The 23,310-nt window shown below is 45.1% G+C and overlaps 1 protein-coding gene across 11 annotated transcripts in view; it reads left to right on the forward strand.

The window, feature by feature from the left end:
- LOC133376937 (sodium/hydrogen exchanger 10-like) overlaps positions 1-23,310 on the forward strand; it is a 238,936-nt gene that overhangs the window by 20,481 nt on the left and 195,145 nt on the right. For 7 of the 11 annotated variants that reach the window (XM_061609934.1, XM_061609937.1, XM_061609939.1 and 4 more), the window contains exons 2-3: positions 9,310-9,410; positions 11,634-11,759. The exons of 1 other annotated variant lie outside the window; for it this stretch is intronic. In XM_061609934.1, coding sequence (XP_061465918.1) covers positions 9,310-9,410; positions 11,634-11,759 — 227 coding nt within the window. Of the gene's footprint in view, positions 1-9,309; positions 9,411-10,114; positions 10,142-11,633; positions 11,760-23,310 lie in introns of those variants that run through there. 3 more of the 11 variants (XM_061609941.1, XM_061609940.1, XM_061609942.1) reach the window with 2 other exon arrangements.

Below are 23,310 nucleotides of genomic sequence, written 5' to 3' on the forward strand. Positions count from 1 at the left end.
GTGGTCTGAAACATGAAGGCAGTTGATTTTTTTTTATGGTAGCAAAGGTAGGTTACCATGGCTCACTGACTACTGTTTCTTTGTTTATGGCTGGTGTTGTCTCTGCTTTTACTTCAGTCCCACGAACGTCCAGAGCAGCTTACAAATAAGTGAAAATAACACTGTGGTGTAGTGGTTAGAATCAGAGCTTGGAAAAGTTACTTTTTTGCACTACAACTCCCATCAGCCCCAGCCAGCATGGCCACTGGATTGGACTGATGGGAGTTGTAGTTCAAAAAAGTAACTTTTCTAAGCTCTGGTTAGAATGTTGGGCTATGACCTGGGAGACCAGGGTTCGAATCCCCACATAGCCATGAAGCCCACTGGGTGACCTTGGGCCACTCACTGCCTCTCAGCCTCAGAGGGAGGCAATGGTAAACCCCCTCTGAATACCACTTACCCTATTCATAGGGTCGCCATAAGTTGGAATCAGCTTGAAGGCAGTCCATTTCCATTTTTTTTTACAAATTAATATAAAACAATGTAAGGATCACAACAAAGATGGAGACCTCCCCCCAACCCACCCCCTTAAACACAGGAATTAAAATATTAGGGCAAATAAAAATGACATAAAAGGCACCTAAGAGTGCTTCACTTTGGCTGGGTCGTGCCTTTTGTCTGGTATGTTTCTATAAGTAGTAAGCTAAGGCCAATTTATGAACTCAAAAGTAGAGAGGTTAAGTCTCTACAGAGAAGTCTGGGCTTTCTTTTCTGTGACATGCCTTTGCATCAATAGTTAAAAATGCCTGTGGCCACATCTACACCAGACATTTATTGCACTTTAAACAGTCATGGCTTCCCCCAAAGAATCCTAGGAAGTGTAGTTTGTGAAGGGTGCTGAGAGTTATTAGGAGACTCCTGTTCCCCTGACAGAACTCCAGTGGCCAGAGTGATTTAACAGAAGTGGAGCTCTGTGAGGGGAATAATGGTTTCCTAACAATTCTCAGCCCCTTTCACAAACTACACTTCCCAGGATTATTTAGGGGAAGCCATGACTATTTAAATTGGAATGAATTTCAGTTGTAGATGTGGCCTTTGTGTCATTACTGAAGAACCAGCTATGCGGATAGCACTGTATGCACTAGTTCTGCAGGTTTAGTAATGGTTTTGAAGGGAGCTATTGTGAATTGTGGGGACTGAATTTGCTGCATGAGGCTATTTGGTCTGCCAAGTAGAAGGGAATGTGGACACCTTGAACAAGATATCACTTGGAAGAGGGGATGTTATTTCCTATCCATACTAACCTCACAAGAGGAAGAAAGGCAAGGGATCAGGCTCAGTATTAACAGTAATGTGATGCTGTACATTTATAGTGTGTGTGTGTGTGCCATAATTGGTGAAAGGGCAGCACGGTTGCTATGAACTTTGTAGGTAATAAATGCAAATTGTGGGTTTTGAATGTGCTGTACCTGAGCACATCTGATATAGCAAAGAGGAATGTAGACATTGGCACTGATGAATAATAGTTAAACATTTTTGCAGACATGAAGTGAAAGAGAAGTACAACAAGAAAGCAAACAGAACTGGCGGATTTTCTTGTTTAGGGAAGATTGTACACTCTGCTATAGTTTGATATAAATGTTGTGGCCTCTACTTCGTCATACTTGTTTTTAAAATGTTGAACAGTAAAAAAATCATGTAAATTGTCCTTAGTTTCCACTGCTTTGTCTACTGTGTTATTCCTTGCTCAACTAGAAGCTGTGGATAACACCAAAGCAGGCCTTATGCTCTTGAATATGTTCTTATCTGTTATGAGAGCTGGTGTAGTGTAGTGGTTAAAAGACTAAACTATGAATTGGGAAGTCCCTGGTTCAAATGTCATCTTTGCCATGAATTTACTGGGTGGCCTTTGGCAAGCCACTTTCTCTTAACCTCAGTCTCCTCGTCCACCTGCAGTAAGGTGATATACCTTACAGGTTTGTTTGTAAGGATTACAATTAGTACCTGTAAAGTGCTTTGAACATTAGAAAACACTATACCAATGTTAATATTATTAATCAATCAGCCTGACATGAGGATGATTTTATGATGCATGAATCCATTCATATAAGCCTTGATCAAATTTTACTGCCTTTCTGTTAAAATCAACCTTTTGTTCCTTGTTTCTGAAATTCTTGTGGTACAAAACTTGCCATGGAAACTTAGTATTAGCTTAGTATCAGAACCAACCATGACATCAACTTTTTGTGTGTGTTATATCAATGAAAAAAGAACATCTAAAGATTTCTTTACCTGTAGTAAGGGACTATACTTGAAATAGTCAAACCTTAATGAAGGTGTGTAATGCCTCCATTGTTTTGGTAGCATGCAGAAAGTATGAGAGAGAGGAGAGCTAGTTGTGTATCTTTCTTATCTGTGTAGTTTGGAAGCATTCCTACACTTCAACAACATGAATAAAAGCAACAATAAAGGACAAGCTGTGTGGAACAGGGATGGGAAACTGGCCCACTGGTGGACCAGTTGACTTGTGTTTGTGAGTGCGCGTGTGTCAATCACATGACATCAGGTGATTGCTCTTAAGTGTGCTCCTGATTTCTTCCTTTGCAGCTTTGGTTTGAATTCAAGCTGTAGCTGCAAAGGAAGAAATATATTCTTCTTTCCAGGATGAATTTGGCTCTTTTTTTATGTCACTGTGTAGGCTGATAAAAAAGGCACGAAACTCAAAAGCAGTGGCTGGAAGGAATAATTGGAAATGTACCTATAGTGGGCTCTGGGGTTTTCCTTTGGAATTTGATGCTGCAGCTTTACCAGTCCAGTGCCTGACATCATATGGTGTTAGGTAATGCAGTGGTGGGTGTGCCTTTCCCCCCCTTCAAAACAACATTGTGGGCTAAATGGTGAGGCCTGGTGGGCCTAATGAGGCCCATGGGCCAGAGGTTCCCTAATACTGGTGTTGAAGCATTGCTCGCACATTAAAAAAATCTGTATAATAGAGGGCTGTATTTTCTGGGTGGACATTTATTTCTTAAAAGACATCCAGCTCAATAGTTAGTTAATTCAGTTTATTTGGTTGACAGCCCTTTTCACTTGGATAAATTTTATGTGATTTGTCAGTTCCGTAGGATGATTCTGTTTTTGTATTTTTTTTAATGTGTACTGTGATTTTATATTTATTTTATACTGCTTGGATGTTTTCTATACAAGTTAGTGATATATAAATGTTTTCAATGAATGAATGAAATAGCCTTCATAATACAGTAAAGGGTTATCAGAACAACCACAATAGAGAGAGGAACAGAACACACATACATACAAATTATGCCTTTTAAAATAAGAGGATAACAAAACCCATGATCAAGAATAGTTAAAAATACTGACAATTTTGACTTGGAACTCATTTTCCCTTAATAATTGTGGCTAGTTTTCATGGGTACAATGAGTAACTTGGCTGTATTTTCTGTAATCGTAGTATGGGGGTCTGTCATTAAAACTGAAACATAAAATTCAGCTGACTTTCCCAAGAGCAGTGGAAATATTGGGGAGATATATTGGGATCTTATATTTCTATAAAAATTACAATATAGAAAATAGCCAGTGAAAAATCCTGTATTTGGAAGAAAGTCGCTATATATCTTTAATCAACATTGCAAAATAGGCATTAACTTCTCAGCAGTTGTTTTATTTTTCTAGATGGGGATAGGCATAGGCATAAAAACACATTTTTAAAAAGAATTTCTGTAGTGACACTTGAAAGCAACAAGAAATCTTGCTGCTTTCTAAGACCCTTTGGAATCCTGCACAACAGCAGAGAGAAACTGTTTTCCTGAAATCTGAGAAGGATGGGGACATGCTCCCGAAGTTGCATTGGGCTTTTGAGATACTCTGAACCAGAGGTTGCCAAACATTTTGGGCACGTTTCAAATTGAGAGTGTGCTGGGGGCATCAGTCACAAAATGGCTGCCATGGGGTCTGGCATAACACAAAATGGCTGCCATGGGATTGTGGCATCACACAAAATTTGAGAGTAGTCATGGTGAAGCTTTTCCCATAATTGGATTTCCATACTAGAAATGGCTTGACCTGTTGAATATCTGTGTGCCATACAGCCGTTGAAGGCAAAAGAACCCTGCTTTTCCTCAATGCCAGCCCTAAAACAAAGCCTAGACTACCATCCTGTCTCCACTTACATGGAAGTAAGCTCCATTAAACACAAAGAGACTTACATTGGAGTTTCCTGATCTCAGCGGAACCCAGCACAGGAAATATGTGTTTTGGTTGCTAGGGAAAATTGAAGGGTAAACTATGGAAATTCCAAGGACTAGAAAAAAAAGACCAACAGGAAAAATGCACTAAAAGGGAGGGCAAAACAATATATCTTTAGAATCCCAGGGATTCCTGTTGCTTGGTGCAAGCAACTCGATTATTAATCGCAGCTCTGACTTCACTCATTGGCTCATGTTAGGCAGGAGCAGCCAGGCTGGCTGATTTCACATCAGTCGCTTACAGGGCTGTGGAGTTGGAGTCGGAGTCGGAAGCAATTTTGGGTGGAGTTGGAAGAAATGTACTGACTCCGACTTCAAAATAAAATTAATATTTTAATATTAATATTAATTTATTAATATTAATACATTAATATAGATTTGCCATTTATGAAGGAGTCAGAGTTGGAGTCAGACAGTAGAAAAATAGAGGAGTAGGAGTTGAAGGTTTGAGATACCAACTCCACAGCCCTGGTCGCTTAGAACATCTTGCTCCATAACTTCCTTTCCAGGAGGGCTAGAGACTTTGTTTTTAAAGAAAGCTCAGATTTTGGGCTATTGGCTGGGATCACCACTGAATGCCTTTGAAGGCACCATGGCACTTCTGCTCTAAACCAGCAATACTTTTTGAATTATGGCACAGAAAGAAACCCTGCCTTCCTCATGCCTAGAGATCTTGTTGAGCTGGTAAGCCCATTTTTGGATCCCTGATAGACCTGATATTTTTATTACCCAGTAAAATTGCAATATAGTTCATGCCCAAGTGCTATCTCAAGGAAGCTACTAGTGTGGACGCATAAGGGAAAATTTGCCTTCTAAATTGAAAGGCTGACACCAGCCTTTGTATGGCACAAGTCTTTCTTTCTACACCCAGGCCCGTGCCTTTAAGTCCTGTTCATTTATTTTCTGTAATAAACCTTTGACAACTAAGAGGTGTAATTGCTAATTTGCCTAAACTAATTCTGGTCTGTCTAGCATAAGTAAGTACCATAATGTCTCTTAGGGTGGAAACATACTCAATGTTCTGCCGGTTCCAGTGCGTCTCTACCTCTCTCTTCCGAAAACAGGGGCACATGACGCTAGTCAAACCCCACCCCTTTTTACTGTAAAACCTGGTGGGAGCCACTTGAGTGCGTTTTTAAAAAAAAATCAGCTTCAAAGAGATTTTGCAACTGTTTGGCAGATCAACCCATTTCTCGTGGCTAATGGAAACACGTTGATCTGTCGACTAGTGTGTTTACAGCCTTATTTTCAAACTGGATGTGACATTGGGAGATAAGTGATTGGATCTCACACTTCTTTTTTTTAGAAAAGCTTAATAGCAGCTGTGGGAGAAGGGGGAGTCTGATCAGACAGCAGTACTGGAAAGAGGCAGTTTAACATCCCCCCCACTCCCAGAAATCACTTTCCTGAAGCTATTTCCCTGTTATCTGGCTAGCAGTGCCTAGAATGTACTGAGCCAGACTATCAATCTGAAAGGATGCTTCAAGACAATCACTATTTTGAGAGTGAGATTCAATCATGTATCAGCAAATTCAGGTTGTGCAGTTAAAGTGGATTTGTCACTCTTGTGCAATAAGCACTTTTTCTGAAAAACAAACACAAAAACCACACAAAAAAACCAGCAACAAAAAACATGACTTATTATAAGAAGTGATAAGGAAAGTGATGGGGAAATGCATTAGAAAGTGTGGGATAAAAATGTTTTGAAAAGTGTCATATGATAGACAGATAGAAAGGAGTGCTTAGTAAACTGCCAATGTCTTGTAACCTCCCTGCAAACTTTGTGAAATCAAATCAGGATCAATGCTATTAGGTCATCTGGAAATGACCAGGGTCTCTGCAGTATATTCATGTTGTGCTTTACTTGAATGTGTCTAGTAGCATATTTCAGAGGTTTTTTATTTTATTACCTGCATGACTGCTGATTGTCGTACTATGTAGTGTACCAAAAACTGAATAGTTATTTAAGACTTTATGCTTAATAATATTTGTAGTACTCTATTTTAATAGTTAAAATAAAAAAGACGTTATGCTTAAAAGAGTTTTGTTTAGGCAAGCATCCAGGCATGTAGATACTGATATCTTTTAATCTCTTCTTAGCTTTCTGTTGATTTTAATTATATTTTACGTTTTAATTACTTTTTAAAACTTTTTTTAATTGATAGTGTTAATATTTTGTAGATCACTTTGAGGTTTTATTACAATCAAATGATATATACATTTTGTTAAATAAAATAAAAAGTTAATTATCAAGAACAAGAAATGAGAGCAGCAATTCAGCGTTTGAACTGGTATCCTGTTTTGCAGGTATGCACTTTACTAAAAACATTAAGAATCTTTTAGTTTCATTTACTTTGTTAAATTGTATTTCATAGAACAAAAATTATGAAATAGAAGGTTTTTCATTAGGGATCTGTAAACAGAAAAAATAAAATGTAATAATAATTGTAATGAATGCCCTGGACCTATAACCTCAGCATAGCAGTGCCATGGTGGTATGAACTTTATAGTTTCTTCTGCAGATGAAATTATCAAATGTCTATGCTGTGCCAACTGCACTGGCTTTAGTCAGTTTCTAGCCCAATTCAAAGAGCTGTTTTTGACCTTCACAATCCCTTACAGAGCAATCCAACGAAGGCCATCAGGAGTGGAGCCAGCAGAAGGGACTGCTACCTCCTACCTCCTCTCAGACGCCCTGGGGAGAGAGTAGCATGCTGGCTGCGCCAGCAGAGCTCAATAGAAGGAAAATAAATGTATGCTTCCTTCTGCTGCTCTTTCTCCCAGTGTAGCATCTGCTGGGACTGGGGGCTTCAGGGCGGAACCAAATGGGGCCGGAATGTGGCGTATGTCCTCCTCTCCTCGGTTTCACCCTGACTCCCCCCCCGGTAATACCCTTTTTCGGGCCCTGTGTTGATCCCAAGAGTCTTCTCTGGCACCATTGAGATCACATTGCTCTGTGGTATTCTGAGGACCTGCAGTAGATGAAGCGGGCTGGATGAAGACTAGAGCACAAGTGGCAGAAATCTTGCTCCAAAGAAGACTGAACACATGTTAGGACATATAATAGTGCCTATTGTGGTCGTGAAGGTGGAAGAAGTCATACTTTATCCATTGTGTCCTTGAGGAGCCAGCTGGCAGAGTTGTTCCGTATGGTCTGGAGACTAGTTACTCCCGTTTTGGAGGGCAGATCCTTGGAGCACATGATAACTAGCTGCAAGTGGTTTGCAAGACATGGAGTGTAAAGTTGGGTGACTTCTAGCTACCTGGATGCCACTATAATGACATGTCCAGTCAAGTCCAGTCACTGCTACATCTGGCCCATAGTTATGAAATCATTTCTAGCTGATGCGGCCTGATGACGTGGACAGGATATTTACAGCAGTGAATCTGGCTACATGTTCTCTGGACTCCTTTCCTTCCTGGCTGCTGAAAGCTAGCTGGAGAATGGGGTCTGGGTGGATCCATGATGTTGTGAACACATCATTGTGTGATGAGATAGTGCCCACCACCCTTAAAGAAACAGTGATATATCTGCTCCTTTAAGAAAACGAAAAACACCCCAGACCCAGTGGTGTGTGATAACTACTGGCCAGTTACCAGTACCCCTTTCTGGAGAAGGTGGTAGAGAGGGTGGTGGCAAAGCAACTGCAAGTATTCTTGCATGGTACTGATTATATGGATCCACTTCAGTCTGGGTTCAGTTCTGATTTGGGGACTGAATCAGCCTTGGTCCCCCTGATAGATGAACATTATTGAGGGGGGCAGTGGGAATGTTAACCTGTTACTCAGTTTCTTAGTGGCTTTTGATACATTGAACGTACTATCCTCCTGGACTGACTGCTTGGGATGGGTATTGGATGGATTGTATCGCAGTGGTTTCATTCCTACTTTTGGTCATATCCAGAGAGTAGCATTGTGGGGCTGTTCTTTGGTTCTCATGGCACTTCTGCTAGAGGGTTCTGCAGGGCACTATTTTGTCCCCAATGCTATTTAGCATCTGTATGAAGCCATTGATAAGTGATCATTAGTAGTTTTGAAGCACAGTGTTATTGGTATGCTGATGACACACAGTTCTATCTCTCCGTAATCTGATACAGGAAGCCCTGGACCAGTGCCTGAATACAGTGGTAGACTGGTTGAGGGCCAATAAATTGAGTTTGAATTCTGGGAAGACATTGTGGTTAAGTGGTTCTTGTGTCTGGACTGGGTTATACTCTCTCTAAAGGAGCAGGTATGTAGCATGGGGGTGCTCCTGGAAGGATACATCTTTGTCACCATTAGAGGTCAAAGTGACCTCTGTGGCTAGAGTGCCTTTTACCAGTTTTATCTGTTACACCAGCAATGGCCTTATCTGAATTGGGATAGCCTGGCCACTGCAGTCCAATGCATTGGTGATCTCAAGACTAGTATATTGCAGTGTGGTCTGTATGGGGCAGCCCTCGGGCCTGATTTGAAGGCTCCAGCTCCAGAATGTAGCGGCTAGACTACTGATGGAGGCAGATAGCCAACAGCATCTAATGCCTCCGCTAAATTTCTACTGGGCAGGTTCAAGGTTCTTGTATTAATGGACAAAGTTCGGAACAACTAGGGTCCAGGGTACCTTAAGGACCACCCGAGTTCTTACATCCCAACTTGATCACTTAGATCATTCGAGGAATGCTATTAGTTGTTCCCTGTGTTTCATAAGCCTGACTTCAGCTAGAAGTTGGGCATTTAGTACCAATGGTCCCATTCTGTGGAATACTCCTCTAGTAGAGATTTGGCACTTCTCACGTCTATATACCTTGTGAAGACTTTTTTATGTTGACAGGCCTATTCAGTGGTTTAAACTGTTAAGAAGAGCCAGTTATTTTTATGATCATTCTGTACTGTTTTTAATGGCATTCTATTTGTTTTGTCAATTTTATTGTACAACACCCTGGTATTTTCTATGGGGGCTGTCTATAAATGTTTTTATAAATAAAATAAACACTGAAATAAAAAAAGCAGTTACTTATCACTGACATTATCTTGAAATTATTTCAAAGTAGTATTGATTACATTTGTAATAGTATTTTTTTCCCCCCAGCTTTTTTGCGAACTATTTTGAAAGAAGTAAAAATTCCTATTCTTGTAGTGATATGTTGCATGGGAATTAGCCTTGGAATGATATCCCATTTTTCATCTCAGGTAATGTATAACAAGTTATTTTTCTCATTGTAATAACTACTAAGGAAATACATTTTTCTATATTTTGTAAACATAAAGTACTGATGGAGACACAGTAGGCTGAGGAGGAGGCAAAAGGAGAGAGGAGAATCCATTCCTTCTCTGCTCTCCCTGCATGCCTCTGACACTAGTCCTCTATGCAGATTGACTCCATATCACCATCCTGCAAATGGTAACAGTAATTGCTCTTGCTAGTCTATTGTTTTGGGATATCTGTAGGCAGGGTAGATACGTGGTAATAGAAAGCAGATGGCTTAGAGAGACCCAGTGGGCACTGCCACTGCAAGGCAATTCAGCTTGAGAAATTTCCAGATTGAAAAGGTTTCCTATTGAAAGGGTTTGGCCACATGGTATTTCTGAACATATTGGCTCACATGTTGCTGAGTCTGCTAAAATGAAACAGTACAGAGGGCATTGATAATTGTAAGCTGGATGGGACTTGCACAATCATTGAGATTTTAAAATCGCCAGCTTGGGTTGTAGTCTTCAGCATACTTGCTTGATGAAAGTAATTCCATCACAGTCAGTCAACAGTCCAAAGGTATCAACTTAGGAATGGTTTTCAAGGATATGACGTGGTATATAAATGGTAGGTGTCTTGTATTTGAGTTCATATGCAATCATAATAATACTATATCCCTTTTTTCTTAGGTTGGCTTCTAAACTCAAATATTCCCTTCTGAACTACTCCTGTATGTTCCTATTGTTTCTGGTGAAGTGTTGCACTTGAATCCTGTTGTATTTGCAACAGTGTATCTCTTTATCTAATTCCTTTAATTTTTCATTCACAAATGTCAGTGTTTTTCACTGGAATCTTACTATCACAACATCCAAAGGTAACCTTCAGCAGCAATAGGTAAATCTAGTATCACTGTAAGTGGTAAGGGGCCTTGGCTTGGCAGGTACCCAACCAGTACATATAGTGATGTGTATAATTAGTTTCCTTACGTTATTTATCCAGATTTATAAATTCGGGCAGGCTGGTCATAAACATTTTCTTGAGTAGGAAATTCTCCTTATCTTTCACCACATTCAGTCTGTTAGCATTAACTGGATGCTTTTACTGGAAGGCCTACACCTCCTAGCCCTCTCATTGGTAATTGTGTCGCTACTGAGGTATACTATGAGTCAGGCCACATGTCCCACAAATGTTCTTCTTTGGCTTAGAATTTAAACAGACCTGGTCCTTTCTTCCTTGACATCTTAAGCACTGCCGTAGTATTGTGTCAGCGACCCTGGGAAATGCCCCCTTTTAGGGCACCTGAGTCTTTAGCATGTATGTCAAAATGTAAATGTACTGCCTTCAAGTCGATTCCGACTTATGGCGACCCTATGAATAGGGTTTTCATGAGGCTGAGAGGCAGTGACTGGCCCAAGATCACCCAGTGAACTTCATGGCTATGTGGGGATTGGAACCCTGGTCTCCCAGGTCATAGTCCAACACCTTAACCACTACACCACATGCTTGGGATTCCTTGCACCTGGGAAGCTTTTCTCCATGCTTGTGGTGGCATCCTAGGAGCAAGTAGCCTGGGGCACATAGTCTCCAGGGTGCCTAAATCCATTCCATGCTAAAGATTCAAATGTATCCTGAAAAATTGCATTTCCCACAGTACTCTGTGCCTGAGAATGCTATAATATTAACATGCAACATTCAAAGTAGTAGTAGATGAAGGAAGAAGTGGAAGCCACTGAGACTTCCAGCAAGATCTCTTTGTCCTCTCCAGCAGGCAATGGGAAGGGAAGAGTGGGGGGTGGCAGAGCAAGATACATGGATTTGCAGGGGAGAGGGTTTGGGGAGAGATTTGAATTTTGGAATTGAGCTGGGAACAAACAGTTGCTTTTTTGAGTTTTATTATTGTTTTTTAGAAAATAGCATGATTTGCTGAGGCCACTTCTAAATTGAGCCCAGGACTCAACATTTTAAAATGTTTAAAATATCATAGTTACTTCAAATATTCATCTGTAGATTGTTCCATCAGAGGGTGTCTGCACAAGGGTAAAGTTTCAGGCATCCAGCTTGCCATCTGGCACTGTGTCTGACTTTAGGATTTAGTAGGGCCCTCTCCCTTGCTGTCCTCCCTGTACAGAACAGGAAGAAGTCTTGGTATCCCTTTCCTACTCACTCTGATCACGTGCTTGGGAGTGCAAGTTAACAGTTTTTCTACTCATTTTATATTGCAGGTTCCTATTGTGAAGAACATTGCAGATATCGATCCTGCGCTTTTCCTTCATTTGTTTACACCAGTTATAATATTTACAGCTGCATTTGAGATGGATTTTTATATATTTCGAAAATCCTTTTGGCAGGTAAGACATATATCATTTACAATTTTTTGTTTAGAAATTTACTATAAACTTAAGAAGAACAGTATATATATATAAAATTTGATTTATATCCCACCCTTCCTCCCAGAAGGAGCCCAGGGCAGCACTCTAAAACATGTTAAAAACAGACTTTAAAATATATTAGAACAAAACACCTTTAAAAACATCTTAAAAAGCAATTCCAACACAAATGCAGACTGGGATAAGGTCTCTACTTAAAAGGCTTGTTGAAAGAGGAAGGTCTTCAGTAGGTGCCAAAAAGATAACAGTAGGATTATTCCTCTCTCTGGATGCAGGGCTCATCTACATAGGGTTTTACTATGTGTCTGGTGCTACTTGCATCCCCTTTTAATTTGTATGGTTCACTTGATGTTACTGGCAAATGGAAGCTATCACAGTTTCCCCCCTGTAAATCCGTACTGATAATTCAAAAAGGGAAGGAAAAAACATCTTCACTCTGCCTGTCTAATATTTAAGGGGAGGGAATTCCAAAGGATAGGTGCTACAACACTGCGCTTTATAAAGGTGTATAAGTAAACCCCAAAGCAATATTTTCCAGGAAAAGCTGTTTCAGTATGTGTCGAGCCCCAACCCTTTTGCGAGGGCCTGGAGGGGGGGGATATGAGTTTCGGGCTTCTCAGCTGTCAGAGGGCGAGGATGACCCAGGAGTTGTTGAGACTCCAGAAGAGCTTGAGCGAGGGAGTAAGGAGGATTTCAGGCCAGTTCCCACGGATGGCGCTGTCCCAGCCGGGGAGGGAGCGCCGTCCCCAGACATGTCAGAGGAGCAGCTGGACGATGAGCCCGAGCGGGCGCTAACTCCCCCTTTACCCAGTGGCTCGTGGGATGAGTCCAACACTTCGCTGCCACCTGACCTCGAATCTCTGGCTAAGGAGCAGGTTCCTTCAGACGAGGTGTTGGAAGCACGCCCCCCCTTCACCACGCTCTCGACACAGGGAGAAACGGACAGGCCAAAGGCAAGAATTGCTCAGGAGCCAGAGGGTACGCTCCAAGACCCTGCCTATTTAAGCCTGCCATTTCCGGGTTGGAGCTGCTGAGTCAACTTTCTTTCAACGTTGCAGAGCATGCCTAGAGTGCAGTTAGGGAATCTAGTGAGATAGCTTAGGGATTTCTATGAAGTGCACTGCTTTTGATGTATCCATTACTTTAATAAAACACAATTTAATTGCACCCGCGTGTCTGTCTCGTGGATCCCACTCAGAACAGGACAGTTTGACTCAGCCTCTCCTTGACTCTGTTCCCATGGCGGATGACATGAACCAGAACGGAGCAGCAGGGGGAAGACAAATAACCATGGAAACCCTGTATGCCAAGATCCAGAACCTCCGAGTGACCACTCAAGTCTTGCAAACTGAGAACCAGAATCTCAGAACCGCCACGCAAGCCCTGCAAGCTGATAACCAGAACCTCCGAGCCCTGATTGCTCAAGTTCAAGCGGTGCCGCCAGGGGCAGCACCGGCCCCAGTCAAGTCTCCGGTGGGGCTCCCTGTTCGCTACGGGAGCCAAAGTGAACAGTTTGCTACGTTTCTAGCCCAATGTGAGTTGTACATTCAGGTGCGCCAAGCGGAGTTCCTGACCGATGATGCGAAGGTGGCGTTTATCATTAGCCTCCTGGAAGGAGAAGTGGCCAAATGGGTCACCCCTTATTTGATTCACAATGATCCTGTACTGCGACAGTTTGTGGCTTTTAAGGATGCCATGGCTGAGATGTTCCGAGATCCACAGAGGAAGGAGACGGTAGCCTGTCAACTGGCAACCCTACGACAGGGACGAGGCTCAGTGTGGGCGTACACTAATGCCTTTCACGTCTTGTCCCAAGAAACGGATTACAATGACCCAGCCTTGATGTATTTCTACAGAAATGTACTTAGTTCGGAAGTTTGGGATGAACTGGCGCGCTCCACGCCGCTAGGCACTCTGAAGGCCCTGATCAAACTGAGCCTGCAAATCGATAGCCGCCTGGAAGGGAGGAAGCTGGAACGGAGGATGGAACCCTCCTGTGCTTCAGCACCTGCCCCTCTTCCCCGCATGTGCCCCTTGCCCAGTGTGGGAGTCCCAGCTTCGTCGGGGGAGGAGCCCATGCAGATTGAGGGGGCCGGACCGTGTTTAACAGAAGAGGAGAGGTAGAGGCGCAGACGAGAGGGGTTGTGCCTGTACTGCGGGAAGCCAGGCTACCTAGCCCGAACCTGTTTGGCCAAGACAGGGAAGACCCAGCTGCTGGAAAACTTCACATCCCAGCGCTCGTAGAGGCCAGAGAGCTGGGGGGCACTACAGACGCCGGGTCTCCGCCACGACCCCTTCCATCCCAAGGCGCTCTTCTGCTACCCATCCGAATCACCCTGCCCTCTGGCCAGAGCTTTCTGGCCAAAGCTATGATTGACAGTGGAGCATCCTCTTGTTTCATGGACAGAGATCTGGCATGACAGTATGCCATCCCCACCCGTGAACTGGACCAGCCCTTGGCCGTGGAAACGATCGATGGATGGCCCCTGAAGGCAGGGGGAGTGACCCGGGTGACGGAGGGGCTGGAGGTGTCAGTCCCGGGGTATCGGGAAAGCCTGTCATTCTATGTGGCATCCTTACCGTTCTTCCTAGTTGTGCTGGGGATGCCGTGGCTGGTACAACACAACCCCGCCATCTTTTGGGAGGAAGCAGTGGTGGCCTTTACCTCCAAATACTGTCATCAACACTGCCAGCCCGTGGAGAAACCGGAGGTGGTGGCAGGAGCGCTTACACCAGGGGAAATAATTTTACATGCTAAATATGGGGAGTTTCGGGATGTCTTCGACAAAAAGGAAGCAGAGCCCTATGATTGTGACATAGACTTGATGCCGGGGGCACACATCCCCGCCAGCCAGATTTACTCTCTGTCGGAACCGGAGTTAGCCGTGCTTAGGGAGTTCCTGGACACCAACTTGAGGAAGGGCTTCATCCGCCCCTTGCAGTCCCCTGCCGGGGCGCTGCTGTTATTTGTCAGGAAAAAGGGAGGGGAGCTACGCCTATATGATCATTACCGAGCCCTCAATCAAATCACGATCCCCAACAGTTACCCCCTGCCACTCATCAGAGAGATGCTGGAGAGGTTGCGATCCGCCAAGATCTACACAAAACTGGACTTGAAAGGGGCTTACAATTTGGTGCAGATCAAGGAGGGGGATGAGTGGAAGACTGCCTTTAAGACCCGCTATGGATTGTCAGGAGCACCTGGAGTCTTCCAAAATTTTATGAATGACATCTTTAGGGACTTTGTTGACCGCTTTATGATTGTGTATCTGGATGATATCTTGATATATTCGGCCTCCCCCGAGGAGCACGAGGTACATGTGTTGCAGAGGCTGCGAGATCACTGTCTTTACGCGAAGCTAGAGAAGTGTGGATTTGATCTGACCGCTATAGATTTTTTGGGGTATTGCATTTTACCAGCAGGGGTAGAGATGGACCCCAGGAAGGTCCGTTGCATACTCACTTGGCAGCCCCCCAAGACGAAAAAGGACTTGCAGCGCTTTTTGGGATTTGCTAACTACTACCATTGCTTCATAGCTAACTACTCAAGGCAGACTGCGCCTCTCACTGACTGCCTGAAGGGCTCCGGACCCTTCTCTTGGACGGAAGCCGCTCAGGAAGCCTTCGAACAGCTGAAGCAGATGTTTGAGACACCTATTCTGCAGCATGTAGATCCTATGCGCCCTTTCGTGGTGGAGACCGATGCCTCGGACGTAGCAATCAGAGGCGTCCTTTTGCAACCAGCTGTGAGAGGGGGAGGGCTGAAGCCTTGCGCTTACTTCTCAAGGAAATTAACCGACTGAACAAAACTACACCGTGTGGGAAAAGGAACTGTTAGCCATCAAAGATGCTTTTGAAGCCTGGAGGCACCATCTGGAGGGGGCGCAGCATGAAATCGAGGTGCGCACGAATCATGGCAATCTAGAGAGCTTACACACCGCTTGCAAACTCAATCAGAGGCAAGTGCGCTGGGCCCAGTTTTTCGCATGCTTCCACTTCAAAATCCATTATGTTTCCAGAGCTCAGAACAAGAGGGTGGACGCCTTATCCAGAAAACTTGAGTATTTTGAGAACCTCACCCCTAAACCACTGCAGTTCATTATTCCTCCCAAGAAGGGAGTAGTGGGGGCATGTCAAGACTCCTGGGAGTCGGAATTGAGTGAGGCGCAAAAACAGGACCCGTTTGTCAAGGCTCATCGGCTGGACTTAGCTGCGCAGTCCGAGGTAGCACAGGAGGATTTTACGTGGAAAGGGGACTTACTGTATCATAAGGATGCGGTCTATATACCCCCAGGGGAGTTAAGGGCCAGGGTCCTATGGCAATGTCATGACACCCCCACGGCAGGACACTTTGGAGTATGTAAGACTATACAAGCAGTAACCAGGGAATTCTGGTAGCCCAAACTGAAGAAGGATGTGGAGCACTATGTTCGTTCTTGCCCCGTTTGTATGAGAGCCAAACATGCCACCGGGAGACCGGCGGGACTATTGGAACCCCTTCCTACTCCACAAGGACCATGGCAGATGGTCACTATGGACTTTATTACAGATCTCCCTTCTTCTCAGGGGAAAACCACAGTCTTGGTAGTGGTAGATGCCTTCTCGAAAATGGCTCACTTCATTCCATGCGCTGGGCTCCCAAACGCTCAAGAAACCGTCAGTTTGTATGTGCAACATGTATACAGGCTACACGGACTGCCAGACAGCCTGGTCTTGGATAGAGGAACCCAGTTTACAGCACATTTCTGGCAAGCGTTGTGGAGACTATTACAGAGTGAACTAAGGCTGTTTTCCGCACATCATTCCCAAACAAATGGGCAGACAGAAAGGGTGAACGCAGTTTTGGAACAGTACCTACGTTGTTACATCAGTTACTAACAAGACAATTGGATGGCTTACTTGCCTTTAGCAGAGTTCGCTTACAACAGTGGTGTGCATTTGCACACGCAACAAATGCCTTTCTTTGCCAACTTAGGATACCACCCGCGAGCATTCCCTGTCCCACGGAGCAATCCTTCAGTCCCTGCAGCCGAGGACTTTATGCAAGAACTTCAAGCTATGCAACAGTTGCTTAAGGAACAGTTGGACCGCGCCAAAGCGGATTACAAGCAAGCCGCCGACCAGCATCGTCAAGAGGGGCCTCTCATACAAGCGGGGGGCAAGGTGTGGGTCTCCATGCGTTATTTACCCATGCCAGGCCGGTGTCGCAAGCTACAGGACTGCAGAGTGGGTCCTTTCGAGGTGGAAGCACAGATCAACCCAGTGGCTTACAGGCTTAAGCTGCCTCCCACCTTCAGTACATTCGGTGTTCCACCGGGCGCTGCTGACAATGGACTGTCAACTCGACCCTCACTGTCTGCAGACCAAGCCGTCTGCTCCACTCTTGGTGTATGGGGAGGAGGAATACGAGGTGGAACAGATATTGGACTCACGAAAGCGCCGGGGGCGCCTTCAGTACCTGATCCATTCGAAGGGGTATGATCCATCTGAACGTTCATGGGAAACTGCGGAGGATGTGCACGCCCCAAATTTGGTGAGAGACTTCCATGAAGCATACTCAGAGAAGCCCAGGCTCCGGGGGTGGGGTTAAGGCATGGAGGGGGGGATGATTTCGAGCCCCAACCCTCTTGCGACGGCCTGAAGGGGGGGGGAATACGAGTTTCAGGCTTCTCAGCTGTCAGAGGGCAAGGATGGCCCAGGAGTTGTTGAGACTCCAGAAGAGCTTGAGCGAGGGAGTAAGGAGGATTTCAGGCCAGTTCCCACGGATGGCGCTGTCCCAGCCGGGGGGAGAGCGTGCCGCCCCCAGACATGTCAGAGGAGCAGCTGGACGATGAGCCCGAGCGGGCGCTAACTCCCCCTTTACCCAGTGGCTCGTGGGATGAGTCCAACACTTCGCTGCCACCTGACCTCGAATCTGTGGCTAAGGAGCAGGTTCCTTCAGACGAGGTGTTGGAAGCACGCCCCCCTTTCACCACGCTCTCGACACAGGGAGAAACGGACAGGCCAAAGGCAAGAATTGCTCAGAAGCCAGAGAGTACGCTCCAAGACCCTGCCTATTTAAGCCTGCCACTTCCGGGTTGGAGCTGCTGAGTCAACTTTCTTTCAATGTCGCAGAGCATGCCTAGAGTGCAGTTAGGGAATTCTAGTGAGATAGCTTAGGGGTTTCTATGAAGCGCACTGCTTTTGATGTATCCATTACTTTAATAAAACACAATTTAATTGCACCCGCATGTCTGTCTCGTGGATCCTGCTCAGAACAGGACAGTATGGGAGAATTTGAAATGGGGAAGCAGGGAGAACGTATTCTTTATCACCTGCTGCTTTTCTGCTCTAAATCATCCTCCAAAGTCATCTCTCCATGGGTTTGTGTTGTTTTTGAAGGCACACATCTATTCGGAATGCCTTTGAGATAAACCACTTTGGGAGGTGTCAGTTTGAAGCTGGGTAGTGTGCTGTGGTAAGTTAGGCCCCAAGTTGGCGAGGGTTTCTTCAGATGTGTCATAAACTACTAACTTGCACCAGAATTGCTAGCCACTGCTGTGGAATTGTTGAAGGGTGGGAATGATAAGCCCATCCTTACCCAAAACCGTTGGGAGATGGCAATGTAGGAAGGGGGCATCTCAACACCTTGCAATCAAGGTGACTGGCTAGCATTCCATGATGTGGGCTGCTGACATCAGCAGAAGTTGGTAACCAGTCAGCAACTATGCATATGCATCATGATAACTGAAATGCCCCTTCCCTTGTTATCTCATTACTACTGAGAACTGGTGTTTGCCAGATTATGTTGGGATGAATTCTGTAAGTAGGATTACTCCTCCCTCTGGACGCAGGGCTTATCTACACAGGGTTTTACTGTGTGTTTGGTGCTACTTGCATCCCCTTTTAAGTTGCACTCCCTCCTCCTCCATTCATTTCATTTCCTATGGGCTGAAGAGAAACCTCTGCTTCTCTGTCCTGTTCTGCAAGCTTTTTGATGTTGCTGCAAATGGTGCCTTTATTTTCTTTTCCCCCCTAACTTGTGCACAAAAGCATAAGACAAAGATTTGTATTTCAGTGACAATACAAATAATTGCACTGCCAGATTTTTGTTTTTTTTAAATGAAACTTACTGGTAGAACAAACTGAGCATGCTCGGTTGCCAGATAACGAGAGGGAGTGGAAATGTTAAATTAGAGGGCGTGGTCCATAGGAAATTGTGTGATTGATGCTTCTCAGGTATGACTAGAAAACACCATGTTTGCAGCTGGCATTGATCCCTTACCGTAGATGGTGCAAACAGAAAACAGAGGTAAAAACAGTGTCTTTAGCACAAAGTTATGCTCCCATGTAGATAAGCCCTCAGTAGGCAGGGCTTCTAAATCTTTCATGTTCTCATTCAGGGACAGGAGTCATGCCACTCTCCAGAACCCTTCACTGCCTTAGGCAGTTAGTCAGGGCTTTTGGTTCTCCCCAGACATCCCTTCCTTTTCAGAGTGAGTGTGCTTTTTTCAGCATTGTTCTGTGTTGAGTATTGTTGTGTATTGGTATTTTTACTCCTGTCCTTTTTCTGCTTTAAAAACAAAACAAAAAATTCCTCCCCCTGTCACCTATTCTTCCCTCAGTGGTGTTTTTGGGGTATTTTGGTTGGGGGGGTGTTCTTGTTGTGAATGTTTTATTTCGTTAGGCTCCCTCAGCTTCCCGCCTAGAATACTTGGTGCCTGGAGTTGACCGTGGGGTGATTGCGATCCCTGACCCCTTTGCTGCAGTCGGTTCTGTGTCAGGGTCTGATGCCCCATCTCTCCCTGCTCACTCCTTTTTTGGTTGTAGTGTTATTTGTGCAGCATTTTTCTGCCTATGTAAGACTTGAGCAGTCAGGCAGGGGAGACAGCATTACTGAGGGAAGCTGGTTGTTTGGGGGCCAGTACTTCAGAATGAGAATCCTGCACAGTGGTCTTCCAGTCCCATTTTAATGTGTGACCGGGGTGCGTGTGTGCCGCTTTCCTGGGGCACTGTTGGTGCAGGGCGACTTTTCTACGCTTTCTGCTTTGCTGAAAGGCCACAATTTTGAGACGATCTCCTCAGCGTAATAAAGAGTGCTCACGTGAAGGATTTTCCCCGCATTTTCTGGGTCAGTACACAACAGCTATTTGGAGGGCTTTTTTGTGTAATACTGCCTTCACCAGGCTGCAGTTGTCCTCACTTACTTGCACGTAGGCACACATGGTGGCCATAGGAGTGGCTTCTCCCCTGGTTTTGGCTCCTGCCGAGGGAGGTGACCTCTCTGACTCTGTGGCTTCTGGTTCCTCGAGGGCAGTCAGAGATTCCATTTATCAGTTATCACCCTACAGGTTTCTGTGGCTGTTAATGAGGTTCTCTCTCACCCCCTCTCAACGCCTGCTGCAGGTCCCCCCTCTGCGGCAGGTATGCCCTCCACAGGGGTCACTGCTGTTGTCTCTGCCATCCCTGATTTGTCGAACTAGAAACCTATTTTGGCCAAAACCAGAGAAGGGGAGCCTGAGTTATCTGAGGAGGAGTTGGAGATTGTGTTTAGAGTCTTTAGATAGAACTGGCTGTTTTCCTTTGAGTTATTCCACCCTTAATTAAGAAATTAAGCCTCACAGGGTTCTCCAGATGCCTGAGGAGGGGTTCCGAGGGCACTTCCATTCCCCTGAGGCCTCTGGAGCTAAAAAGGCCTTCTCTTCTACTGAAGCAAAACCCACCATCATTCCCTTGCATGAGGAATTTGGTAAACTGTGGAAGGCATTGTTTCCAAGTTTATCAAAAAGCTATAAACCTTCCTTTTGCCTGTCATGCAGTGACTGCACTTCCTGGTGGTGGATTCTCCAGTGGCGACCATAGCCACTCCCTTGATTCTGGCTACGGAGGGGGAAAGTGGCCCTAAGGATCTCTGTGATAAGAGAATGGAGAGTGCCTTGTGCTGCAGCTTTGAGTCTGATGCAATGGTATTCAAGGCTGCGGCCACATCTTTTCACAGGCGGCTTACCTTTGAGCAGAAAAGCTTCTGCATGAAGATGACATCCCCCAGTCAGTCAAGGAGGGCCTCAATAAAATTTTCCATGCCTGGGCACTGGGTGCAGATGCCTCCCTGCATGCTTTTCAGTTTGGTGTCAGGTCCATGCTGGCCACTGCAGTAGCACAGCGCAACATTTGGCTCCACCAGTGAGTGGTTGACTCCCTCTCTCAAAACAAGCTCCTTAATCTGCCATTTGTGGGAGAATAACTTTTTGGAAAAAAGATGGAGGCCTATCTTGTGGAAACCAAGGATAAGAAAAAGGCTCTTCCTCAGGCCGCTAGGAATGGGCGTAAGAAACCCTCTCTTCAACATCAGCTCTTTTGTTCCTTTTGTCCCATCCAAAGAGGCCATGGTTTCTCCCCTTTCAGATCCAGATTGTGTAGACAGGAGAGAGGTGGTGACCATGGGTTGCAGTGGAACCCTACCTTATTCACTTCTTCTTGTTTCCCAAAGGGGGCAAAGAAGTGGAACTCTTGACAGTCATGCCCCCACAGACACCCTTTAGGTAGGGGTTTGGATTCTATCCTTTGCCAACCTGTGGGAGGAGATTATATCTGACAGGTGGCTAAGTGTAACAGCATCCCAGAGTTATCCCATCAAGTTCGATCAATTTCCTCAGAATGTATTCATCCCCACCCTGTAATCCAGATGACCACTCAAGCATCAGGTTTACCAGATAGCCATCAAGCATCTCCTTAAAATAGATTACCATCAAGCATCTCCTCGAGATAGGAGCAATAGGACTGGTTCCTACCTCACAGAGGAGATCTGGGATCTATTTAGTTTTTTTCTTAGTGCCAAAGAAAAATGGCGATGTCTGGGCCATATTGGATCTAAAATGGCTAAACAGGTGGGTCTCCAGAAAACACTTCAAGATGGAAACCCTCAGGAGAAAAAGAAAAGGAGACTGGATTATATTGATAGATCTTTCAGAGGCTTACCTCCACATCTCCATTCCTGCTCACTGGCGCTTCCTGAGGTTTGTTATGCCAATCAGCACTTCCAGCACTGGGTGCTGCCCTTTAGACAGGGGTCTTCACCAAGATGCTGGTGGCAGTGATGGCATTTCTACACACTTGGGGTGTGTATACACCCATATCTTGATGCCACACTGGTGAGGGCACCAGACCAGGAGACGTGTGTCGGTGACCCAAAACACTCTGTCATATCTTGAAACGCTGGGGTGGATAGTCAACGAATGTCAAGCGCATGTCAACAATCGGGGACACTCGGTCCCGAGCAGTAATGGTGGAGGCATTCAGATTGTTTCGCTGGGCGGAGAGGGACCTGTCTTCTCTCAGGGTGGAATATCTCTCCAGGTTGGACAACAACCTGACAGACTGGCTCAGCTGTTCTGTGGTGAATGAGGCAGAGTGGCAGCTAAATCCAGATTTTTTGCACAGGTGGTGAGGTGAATGGGTCTCCCAAGATGGTTCTGTTTGCCTCACTGGAGAATGTGCAGATTTTCGTTTTCATATCCTGCAGGAGTTGCCCCTTGGCCTGGGCAACAGATGCCCTGGAGATGTTATGGCCCTCTTGGCTTCTGCACACTTTCCCGGCATTCGGGAATGCACAGTACAGAGAATCCTTCAGCGCACAATCCAGAGAATCCAGTTCTTCGGGGTTCAGGTGATCTTGATTGCCCCATTTTGGCCATAGAATCAGAGAATAGTAGAGTTGGAAGGGGCCTATAAGGCCATCGAGTCCAACCCCCTGCTCAATGCAGGAATCAAAATCAAAGCATTCCTGACAGATGGCTGTCCGTGGAGACTCTAGTTCCTGGACCTTCTGAAACTCTTGGTGCAAGAACCTTATAAGTTGCTTCTGTGGTGGGACCTTTTGCTACAGGATCCTCTGGTTCACCCTCAACCAGATCTGTTACACTTGACTGCCTAGAGTCTAAGCGATTGTGGTTGACTTGGCAAGGGGTCACCGGAACGGTGCTGCAGACCCTGCTATCTTCCAGAAAGGCATCCACTAATAGAATTTATAACATCATGTGAAAGGCCCTTCTCACTTGGTGTTCGAAGAATGGGGCCAATCCAACTTCAGGTGATATCCATGTAGTTTTTGGTTCCTTCAGGTTGGTGTAGAAAAGGGTCTTAGTGCCAACACCATTAAGCGACAGGCCTCTGCTCTCAGTAGCAGAGACCTCTGGAGCCGAGACCATTTCATTTCACCTGTTGTATAGGAAGTTCATCAGGGGAGTACTACTGACTTCCCCCAAACTTCCCCCAAACTACTGCACAGATTCCCCTTATTTATTATATTTATGATTTATTATTATTTGATTTATATCCTGCCCTTCCTCCCAGCAGAAGCCCAGGGCGCAAATTTATCTTGGGTACTAATGGCCCTATCTGGATCCCTGTTTGAATATATGGCTACCTGCTGTCTAGAATTGCTAACTTTTAAGACTGTTTTCTTGGTGGCTATCACCTCTGCCAGGTGGATATCAGAGTTGGGAGCTCTTTCCTCAAATTCTCAGTTGTGCGT

Source organism: Rhineura floridana, chromosome 2 (assembly GCF_030035675.1).
Source record: "Rhineura floridana isolate rRhiFlo1 chromosome 2, rRhiFlo1.hap2, whole genome shotgun sequence".
Lineage (NCBI taxonomy): Eukaryota > Metazoa > Chordata > Lepidosauria > Squamata > Rhineuridae > Rhineura > Rhineura floridana.